At 61.7% G+C, this 10,078-nt stretch overlaps 1 protein-coding gene across 1 annotated transcript; it reads left to right on the top strand.

The window, feature by feature from the left end:
* Positions 1-8: 8 nt before the first annotated feature.
* POLA2 (DNA polymerase alpha 2, accessory subunit) lies at positions 9-9,586 on the top strand. The gene is made up of 18 exons (XM_059872409.1): positions 9-169; positions 562-689; positions 776-861; positions 1,040-1,094; positions 1,175-1,281; positions 1,679-1,866; positions 3,111-3,199; positions 3,315-3,470; positions 3,613-3,675; positions 3,764-3,806; positions 4,842-4,960; positions 5,409-5,447; positions 5,577-5,650; positions 5,770-5,878; positions 6,654-6,760; positions 7,020-7,079; positions 7,835-7,961; positions 8,600-9,586. Exons 1-18 carry the CDS (start codon positions 46-48, stop codon positions 9,023-9,025), a joined length of 2,100 nt encoding a protein of 699 aa, XP_059728392.1. The 5' UTR covers positions 9-45; the 3' UTR covers positions 9,026-9,586.
* Positions 9,587-10,078: the final 492 nt, after the last annotated feature.

Genomic DNA, 10,078 nt, shown 5'->3' with positions numbered 1-10,078 from the left:
GCCCTCCCCCTCACGGAGTCGCGCCCGCGCGGTTCGAGCGCGGCCATGGCGGAGCCGGGGATGGAGCCGGAGCCGGAGCGGGGCCCGGAGGCGGTGACGGCCGAGGCGGTGCTGAGGGAGCTGCGGCTCTTCGAGCTGCGCTGCGAGGGCGAGGAAGTGCCCGACAAGCGTGAGGGCTCCGGGGGACCGGCCTGTGGGAGGAGATGGGCGGGCTGGGGGAGGGGGAAGGGATTTGGGGGGGTGTCAGGGGAGCTCTGAGGGTGTCAGGGGAGCTCTGAGGGTGTCAGAGGAGCTCTGAGGGTGTCAGAGGAGGTTTGGGGGTGTCAGAGGAGGTCTGGGGGTGTCAGCTGTCCTGAGAAAGCCTTTGGGGGTGTCAGGGGAGCTGTGAGGGGTTATTTGGTTCACGTGGGTCACGGGGGGCTGTTGTGGGGGCCAGGATTTTGGGACCTGCCGGATTTTGGGAGGCACAGAGGACTGAGGGGGTGACTGAGGGGTACCCAAAGGTTTGGGGGGGATCTCGGTGGGATTTGGGACCCCCTGACCCTCCCCTTCTCCCCGCAGTGGTGGAGCTGTGCCTGAGCCACGGGCTGGGCCCGGTGGCCTTGGCCAACGAGCTGCTGGCCTTCGTCACCAGCAAAGACCTCGACCTGCAGCTCACCCCCGCGGGCCTGGACGCCTTCGAGCACGAGGTGGGGGTCCCCAGTTCCCCCCTGGATCCCCCAAAGCCCCCGGGGTGGCCGGGAGCACTCACCCCACGCTTGCCCTGCTGCCCCAGGTGCTGGCCAGGCGCGGCAGCCGCGGCCGGCGCGGGAGGGACGAGCGCCGGGGGCTCCTCCACGACATCCACTCGCTCCAGGAGCTGTATCCCCACGTCCCGAGGAGATCACCTCGACATCCCAAGCAGTCTGGGGGGTCTGGCAGAAAATGGGGGCCCCTGAGCTGTCACAGATCCCCAGGGGGAGGCTGGGAAGGGGAGGAATGATCAGATTTGGGGTTTCACCCCAAACCTGGAGCGTTTTTGCCCCTTAACGAGCACCAGCCTCAACGAGGAACAGGAGGACGAGCTGCTGGACGCCTACACCACCCCATCCAAGGTGGGCATCACCTGAAATGCGTGGGGTTTTGCCTTAAAAGCAGCCTGGGAAGATCCTTGTGCTGTGCCTGCTCCCCACAGGGCTCCCAGAAACGCAGCAGCTCCACGCCCGAGACGCCCCGGCCCAAGCGGGCGCCGTCGTCCTGCAGCCCCTTCGGGCTCTTCTCCCCCGGCAGCTTCTCCCCAAGGTGGGTCAGGGCTCCTGGGGGCTTCCCTGCATCATCCCTCTTCCCTCTTTTCTCCCTTCTCCTCCCCTAGAATCCTAAATCATTGTGGAAGCTGAATTGGAGCATTTCAGAAGCTCTGTAAGTTCAGGGGCATTGTTAAATCCCCACCGAACTCCTTACAATTCCAAACTCCTTACAATTCCAAACTCCTTACAATTCCAAAGCCTGTAAAGCTGCAAACATTTGTCATTTTTAAAGCCTCGTTAACCAACCCAAACCACCAAACCCTGCTCCCACACCAGGGAATTCACGCTCCGTTCACCTTCGTGCTCAGAGAGGAGGACAGCCCCAAATCCGCGGAGTTTCAGGGTGGGACAGCTCCAGGCCCGAATCAGCCCTGGTTCTCTTGTCCCCACAGTGTCACCCCCTCCCAGAAATACTCCTCCCGGGGGGGCCGGGGCGAGGTCGTGGCCTCCCTTGGCTCGGTGCCGGGCCTGGCCTGGAGCGGCCGCGGCGGCTGCGCCGTCAGAACCTTCGGCTGCCCCGAGCAGAGCCTCAGCAAGGCCTACAGGTTCATGTTCCAGAAGGCGCTGGACGTGCGGGAAGGTGGGCAGGGACACCCTGGGCCGGGGGTGCTTGGAGACCCTGGGGACACCCCCAGCCCAGGGGGGTCAGGGGTTGGGGCCAGGGGGACCCCAGGGACACCCCCAGCCCAGGGGGGTCAGGGGTTGGGGTTAGGGGGTGTTTGGTGACCCTGGGGACACCCCCAGCCCCAGGGGGGGGTCAGGGATTGGGGCGGGGGGTGCTTGGTGACACTGGGGTCACCCCCAGCCCAGGGGGGTCAGGGATTGGGGTCAGGGGGTGTTTGGTGACCCCAGGGTCACCCCCAGCCCAGGGGGGTCAGGGGTTGGGGCCAGGGGGGTGTTTGGTGACCCCAGGGTCACCCCCAGCCCAGGGGGGTCAGGGATTGGGGCCGGGGGGTGTTTGGTGACCCCAGGGTCACCCCCAGCCCAGGGGGGTCAGGGATTGGGGTCAGGGGGGTGTTTGGTGACACTGGGGTCACCCCCAGCCCAGGGGGGTCAGGGATTGGGGCCAGGGGGTGCTTGGTGACCCCAGAGTCACCCCCAGCCCAGGGGGGTCAGGGATTGGGGCCGGGGGGGTGCTTGGTGACCCCAGGGTCCCCTCCCAGCGCTGGGGGGTCAGGGATTGGGGTCAGGGGGTGTTTGGTGACCCCAGGGACACCCCCAGCCCAGGGGGGTCAGGGATTGGGGCCGGGGGGTGCTTGGTGACCCCAGGGTCACCCCCAGCCCAGGGGGGTCAGGGGTTGGGGTTTGGGGGTGCTTGGTGACCCCAGGGTCCCCTCCCAGCCCCACTGGGGTCAGGGGTTGGGGTCGGGGGGTGTTTGGTGACCCCAGGGTCACCCCCAGCCCAGGGGGGTCAGGGGTTGGGGTTTGGGGGTGCTTGGTGACCCCAGGGTCCCCTCCCAGCCCTGGGGGGTCAGGGGTTGGGGTCGGGGGGTGCTGGTGACCCCAGGGTCCCCTCCCATCGCTGGGGGGTCAGGGATTGGGGCCGGGGGGTGCTTGGTGACCCTGGGGACACCCCCAGCCCCAGGGGGGGTCAGGGATTGGGGTCGGGGGGTGTTTGGTGACCCCAGGGTCCCCTCCCAGCCCTGGGGGGTCAGGGGTTGGGGCCAGGGGGTGCTGGTGACCCCAGGGTCCCCTCCCAGCCCAGGGGGGTCAGGGGTTGGGGTCGGGGGGTGCTTGGTGACCCCAGGGTCCCCTCCCAGCCCTGGGGGGTCAGGGGTTGGGGTCGGGGGGTGCTTGGTGACCCCAGGGTCCCCTCCCTCCCAGCGCTGGCCGAGCGGGTGGAGGAGCTCGGGGAGGTCCTGCGGAGGCACCACGGCCTGGAGGGCTTCAGCTCCGCTGTGCTCCCGGCTCAGGTGAGACCCCAGCCCCCCTTTTTGGGGCGAACCCCTCCCATTTGGTGTCAAACCCCCTCGTTTTGGGTCGAGCCCCCCCTTTTGGGGTGAATCCCGCCCGTTTTGGGTCCCGCAGGAGCCGGTGACGGTGCTGGGCCAGATCAGCTGCGACGGCAACGGGAAGCTCAACCCCAAATCCGTGCTGCTGGTGGGGGACAGGGAGCACTCGGGGGGGGCCCAGGTCCCCCTGGACCTCTCAGAGCTTCCAGAATATTCCCTGTTCCCAGGACAGGTGAGGCTTTGAGGGGGGTTCCCCTTTTCCCCAATTCCTGCCCCTTTTTCCCCGTTTTCTCCCCGGTTCCCACTCCCTTTCCTTGACTCCCACGCTTCCTCCCCGTTCCCCACGGTTTTCCCTCAATCCTGCTGTCCCTCAGGTGGTGGCACTGCAAGGCACCAACAGCACGGGCAGGAGGATGGTGGTGACCAAGCTCTACGAGGTGACCCCGCTCCCGGGGGGCTTGGGGTGGGATTGGGACACTTTGGGGGGGATTGGGGCCTTTTTGGACATCCCTGCCTTTCCCACAGGGGGTCCCTCTGCCCTTCCACACCCCCACGGAGCCCATGGCAGGTGAGCCCTGGGGCCTCCACTTTTTGTCCCCAACTCCCCATTTCTGTCCCCAAATCCCCTTTTTCTCCCCCAAAACCCTTTATTTCTCTTCCCAGCCCTGATTTTTGTCCCCCAAATCCTCATTTTTGTCCCCAAAGTGCCCTTTGGATTCTATCTCCCCCTTTTCCTCCCCCACTCTCCCTTCCTGTCCCCAAACTCCCCTTTTTTCCCTTTTTTACCCCCAAATCCCCCTTTTTCCCTCCCAAACCCCCACTCTGGCATCCCAAATCTCCCTTTTTGTCCCATTTTTATTGTCCCCAAGCCACTTTTTCTCCCCATCCCCCCTTTTTCCTCCCCACACTCCCATCTCCATCCCCCAACCCTCCCATTTTCCATCCCTAAACTTCTCCCTTTTCCCCAAAACCCCCTGTTTCTCCCCAAAACCCCCCGTTTCTCCCAAAACCCCCGTTTCTCCCCAAAACCCCCTGTTTTTCCCCAAAACCCCCCGTTTCTCCCCAAAACCCCCCGTTTTTCCCCAAACCCCCCCGTTTTTCCCCAAACCCCCCCGTTTCTCCCCAAACCCCCCGTTTTTTCCCCAAACCCCCCCCGTTTCTCCCCAAACCCCCCGTTTTTCCCCAAAACCCCCCGTTTCTCCCCAAAACCCCCCTTTTTTCTCCCCCAAAACCCCCCGTTTTTCCCCCAAATCCCCCTTTTTTCTCCCCAAAACACCCCATTTTTCCCCAAACCCCCCATTTTTCCCCAAACCCCCTGTTTCTCCCCAAACCCCCCGTTTCTCCCCAAACCCCCCATTTTTCCCCAAAACCCCCCATTTTTCCCCAAACCCCCCGTTTTTCTCCCCAAACCCCCCTTTTTTCTCCCCAAACCCCCCTTTTTTCTCCCCAAACCCCCCGTTTTTCCCCAAAACCCCTTGTTTTTCCCCAAAAACCCCCTGTTTCTCCCCAAACCCCCCGTTTTTCCCCCAAATCCCCCGTTTCTCCCGCAAACCCCTCGTTTTTCCCAAAACCCCCCGTTTTTCCCCCAAATCCCTGTCCCCAGAGCAGAGGATGGTGCTGCTGGCCTGTGGCCCCTTCACGCCCTCGGACAGCGTCGCCTTCGAGCCCCTCAGTGACCTCCTGCAGGTGGTGGCCCGTGACCGTCCTGATGTTTGTGTCCTGGTGAGGGGATCCCAATTAATCCCTCATTAACAACGGATACTTAATTACCTCCATCATCATTAACCCATTCCTGCAGCCTCGACACGCTGGGGAGGCTCCAAACCCTGCAGAATTCACACTGAATCCCAATCCTGAACCCCGACACCCATTGTTCACCTGGCAGTGCCCAAAACCTCTCGTTTTTACCCAGCAATCCCCAAAATCCCTATTTCTCACCCCAAAGTGACAGAAAAGTTCCATTTTAAGAGCAAATTCTGCCCTCGGCGACAAATCCTGATTCCCTGGCTGGGCACCGTGCTTCAATTTCAGCAATTTCCCCTTTTTGCTCTCTTTTTGCCCTGAAACTTTGGGGCTGTGGGCTCAATTTGGGGCTCACTGATGAGAATCATTAAAAATTATCTTTTTTTGGGGGGATGATTTAAAGTGATTTTTTGCTGCTTTTCCACAGTTTGGGCCCTTCCTGGACGCCAAACACGAGCAGGTGGAGGTGAGCAGGGACCCCCCAAAATCCCCTCAATCCTGGCAGCTTTGGGACAGCGCCAGCTCCCCAAGCCCCTGGGGGTGGTGCCAGCCCTGGGGTTTTTCCTCAGTTTCCCCCAATTTTGCCCCAAATCAGAGCTGCCAGCTCCTGAGCCCCTTCTCCGACGTGTTCCGCCTCTGCCTCAGGACCATCGTCGAGGGCACCCGGAGGTGGAACCAGCCCCCAGTCCCCCACTCCCACGGGGATTTTTTTGCCCAAAACCGCCGCCTTTCACCCCAAACCCCCTGCCAGGTCTCCCCCCACCCCGTTTTTCCCTCTTTTCCCCCAGTGCTGGCTCCCAGCTGGTGCTGGTGCCCTCGCTCCGCGACGTCTGCCACGACTTCGTGTACCCGCAGCCGCCCTTCCCCTTCCCCGACCTGCCCAAGGAGGACAGAGCGGTACCAGCCCCAAACCCTGCTGCTTCTCCCCAAAACATCAACCCCCAGCTGGGACTGGGGCTGAAACCCCCCTTTTCCTGCTGCCGGGGGGACAGAGGATTTGGGATTGGAATTCCAGAGCTGCCAGTGCCCCCCCCGGCCCTTTTTGGGTTCAAATCCCGTCCTTTAGGGATTCTTTATCCCTCAGAGCAGATCTGATCTGCCTGCAGAAAATCCAGCTGGGCCCCGGGGATTTTGGGGAACATTTTGGGGGTTTAGGGAAAACTTGGTGGGACTGGGGGGGTTTGGGGTGATTTAGGGCCAATTTGGGGCATTCTGGAGCAGATTTGGGGCATTTCAGGGGGGTTTGGGGCATTCCAGGAGGTTTGGGGCAATCCAAGGGGGGTTTGGGGCATTCCAGGAGGTTTGGGGCATTCCAGGGGGGGTTTGGGGCATTCCAGGGGGGGTTTGGGGCATTCCAAGGGGGGTTTGGGGCATTCCAAGGGGGGTTTGGGGCATTCCAGGAGGTTTGGGGCATTCCAAGGGGGGTTTGGGGCATTCCAGGAGGTTTGGGGCATTCCAGGGTGGGTTTGGGGCATTCCAGGGTGGGTTTGGGGCATTCCAAGGGGGGTTTGGGGCATTCCAGGAGGTTTGGGGCATTCCAAGGGGGGTTTGGGGCATTCCAAGGGGGGTTTGGGGCATTCCAGGGGGGGTTTGGGGCATTCCAGGCTGGGTTTGGGGCGTGCTGGGGCTCCCCAGGGCTGTCCTGGTGTCCAGCCCCTGTCCGTGTGTCCAGCGTGTGCTCCTGGTGCCCGAGCCCTGCACCCTGGACATCGACGGCGTCGTCTTGGGCCTCACCTCCACCGACCTCCTCTTCCACATGGGGGCTGAGGAGATCAGCAGGTGCCTCTTTTGAGCCTTTTTCTCCCTTTTTTTGACCTTTTCCCCCCGTTTCTTGAACTTTTTCCCCTTTTGTTTAACCTTTCCCCTCCTTTCTTTAGTGTTTTCCCCTTTTTCCCCCCTTTTCTTCTGTGCCTTTTCTCTCCTCCCTCTCCCCCACAAATCCCCTCTTTCACCCCATTTTCCTTTCCCATTTCCCCCTTTTCCCCCCATCCCTTTTTTCCCATTTCCTGCCTTTTCTCACCCATTTCTCTCCCCTCAGCTCCTCGGGGGTCTCCGATCGCTTCACGCGGATCCTGCGGCACGTCCTGACCCAGCGCAGGTGAGAACCTCCCCAAACCCCTCTGTCCTCCCCAAAAACCCCTCTGTCCTCCCAAAAAAAACCCCTCTGTCCTCCCCAAAAACCCCTCTGTCCTCCCAAACCCCTCTGTCCTCCCAAAAAAAACCCCTCTGTCCTCCCCAAAAACCCCTCTGTCCTCCCAAACCCCTCTGTCCTCCCAAAAAAAAACCCCTCTGTCCTCCCCAAAACCCCTCTGTCCTCCCCAAACCCCTCTGTCCTCCCCAAAACCCCTCTGTCCTCCCAAAACCCCTCTGTCCTCCCCAAACCCCTCTGTCCTCCCAAAAACCCTCTGTCCTCCCCAAACCCCTCTGTCCTCCCAAACCCCTCTGTCCTCCCAAAAACCCTCTGTCCTCCCAAAAACCCTCTGTCCTCCCAAAAACCCCTCTGTCCTCCCCAAAAACCCCTCTGTCCTCCCAAACCCCTCTGTCCTCCCCAAACCCCTCTGTCCTCCCCAAAACCACCTCTTTGTTCCCCAAAACCCTTCTTATCCCCAAAACCCCTTTTTTCCTCCCCAAAACCACCTCCTTTCTCCACAAAACCAGCTCTGTCCTCCCCAAACCCCTTTTCCTCCCCAAACCCCCCTTTTCCTCCCCAAACCCCCCTTTTCCTCCCCAAAAACCCCTCTTTCCTCCCCAAACCCCTTTTCCTCCCCAAACCCCCCTTTTCCTCCCCCAAACCCCTTTTTCTCCCCAAACCCCCCTTTTTCTCCCCAAACCCCCCTTTTCTCCCCCCTGCAGTTTCTACCCCCTGTACCCCCCCTCCGAGGAGCTGAACGTGCACCTTGAGGCGCTGGCGGCGTTCGCGGCGCTGCCGGTGACCCCGGACGTGCTGGTGACCCCGTCTGAGCTGCGCTTCTTCGTCAAGGTCAGCCCCCCTGAGCCCCCCCCTGGCCCCCCTGGGACCCCCTGGGCCCCCCTGGGCCCCTCTGAGACCCCCTGAGCCCCCTGAGCCCCCCCTGAGCCCCCCTCTGAGCCCCCCTGAGCCCCCCCTGAGACCCCCTGAGCCCCCCCTGAGCCCCCCAGAGCCCCCCCTGGGCCCCCTTGAGCCCCCCCGAGCCCCCCTGAGCCCCCCCTGAGCCCCCCCTGAGCCCCCCTGAGCCCCCTGAGCCCCCCCTGAGCCCCCCGGGGGGATTCCAGCCGGAACAACCACGGGAAGGGCCAGGATCGGGGATGGGGATACCCCAAATCTCCTGGGCTTGGTGGCTTTTGGGGTCTGGGTGGGTTGGGGGGGTCCCAGTTCCTCTGTGTCCATGGATTTTTGACTCCCCCCACTGTCCCCTGGCCCTGTCCCCATCCCTGACCCTGTCCTTGTCCCCATTCCTGTCCCCATCTCTGTCCTTTACCCTGTTTCCTGTCCCTGTTCTCGTCCCTGTCTCCATCCCTGTTCTCTGTCCCCGTTCCTGTCCTTGTCCCCATCTGTGTCCCTGACCCTGTCCCTGTCCTTGTCCCTGTCTCTGTCCCCTGTCCCCATCCCTGTCCCTGTCCCTGTCCCTGTCCCTGCAGGACGTCCTGGGCTGTGTCTGCATCAACCCCGGGCGTCTGACCAAGGGCCAGGCCGGGGGCACCTACGGGCGGCTGCTGCTGCGCCGGGAGCGGCGCGGGGACAGAGCTGGGGACAGGGCTGGGGACAGAGCCGGGGACAGGGCTGGGGACAGGGCTGGGGACAGAGCTGGGGACAGAGCTGGGGACAGGGCTGGGGACAGGGCTGGGGACAGAGCTGGGGACAGAGCTGGGGACAGGGCTGGGGACAGAGCTGGGGACAGAGCTGGGGACAGGGCTGGGGACAGGGCTGGGGACAGGGCTGGGGACAGGGCTGGGGACAGAGCTGGGGACAATCCTGCAGAGAGTCCCGGGGACAGCTCTGGGGACATTCCCGGGGACGCCCCCCGGAGCAGCCCCTGCGTGGCCGCCGAGGTCGTGAGGATCTGAGCCCGGGGCTCTGCCCCTTGCCCAGCCCCGGCTGCAGGAACGGGGCTGAAACTCCTGGAATTGGGGCTAAAACTCCTGGGATTGGGTTCAGACTCCTGGGATTGGGGCTGAAACTCCTGGAATTGGGCTAAAACTCCTGGGATTGGGGCTAAAACTCCTGGGATTGGGGTTAAAACTCCTGGGATTGGGCTGAAATTCCCGGGATTGGGGTTAAAACTCCTGGAATTCCTGTTAAAACTCCTGGATTTGGGCTAAGACTCCTGGAATTCCGGTTAAAAACCCCAAATCACTCTGCAGGTGGAGGATTTCCCCAGGAGGATTCAGGAATTTGGGAAGGGGAATGCGGGTGTGGGATCCTCCCTGTCCTGGGGTCACCCCTCGCCTTCGGTGGCCTCGTTAGGGGACTTGGAGTTTAATTAGTCCAGAACCAATTAATTACTGATTCCTGGTGCTGCTGCTGGCCAGGAAAAAACAGCTCCGGGTCTGGCTCTGACCCTTTTCCCAAACTTTTTGCCCAAAATTTTCAATGATGGTGAAAATTAATTAAAGTTTCTGCCTGTCCTGGTGTCGTTTCCTGAGGGAAAAGGTAAATCCAAGCGGTGGATTTGGGGTAAAACCGGGGAAAATTGGGGCTGGGGAGGGAGATTCCCCTCATTATTCCAGTGTGTGGCCGGGATTTTCCCAAAATCTCCTTTTTCTCCCCAAATATCCCCATGGAGCAGTTGGGAATGCTGAGGTCACCTCCCACTGTCACGTCCCCATTCCTCCTCTGCTCTGTGCCCAATTCCAGCACTTCTCACCCCACATCAAATACAATTTTCCCAACATCCATAAAATCTTATTTTCCTCCCATTTCCAGCTTTATTTCCATTTTTTTTTCACACCTGCAGGGGAGGGGAGCAGAACCCAATTTCCTCCCGGATTTCCCCTTGGCTTCTCCTCCCCCAGCCTCAGTTTCCCTTGGAAAAACTCCGATTTTTGTTCCAGCAGCAGCGGGAGGAGCCAGAGCCCGGCCCAGGGGGGATTTGGGGAATTCCCACTCTTGCCCCGCCG

This window comes from Haemorhous mexicanus, chromosome 35 (genome assembly GCF_027477595.1).
Source record: "Haemorhous mexicanus isolate bHaeMex1 chromosome 35, bHaeMex1.pri, whole genome shotgun sequence".
NCBI lineage: Eukaryota > Metazoa > Chordata > Aves > Passeriformes > Fringillidae > Haemorhous > Haemorhous mexicanus.
The sequence above is the reverse complement of the archived record's forward strand: the minus strand, read 5'-3'. Positions and strand labels throughout refer to the sequence as shown.

Coding starts and splice junctions, on each gene's coding strand:
- POLA2 (XM_059872409.1), top strand. CDS start 46: ATGGCGGAGCCGGGGATGGAGCCGGAGCCGGAGCGGGGCCCGGAGGCG. Junction 3,676..3,763: donor TGGTGACCAAGCTCTACGAG/GTGACCCCGCTC, acceptor CCTTTCCCACAG/GGGGTCCCTCTGCCCTTCCA. Junction 7,962..8,599: donor AGCTGCGCTTCTTCGTCAAG/GTCAGCCCCCCT, acceptor CTGTCCCTGCAG/GACGTCCTGGGCTGTGTCTG.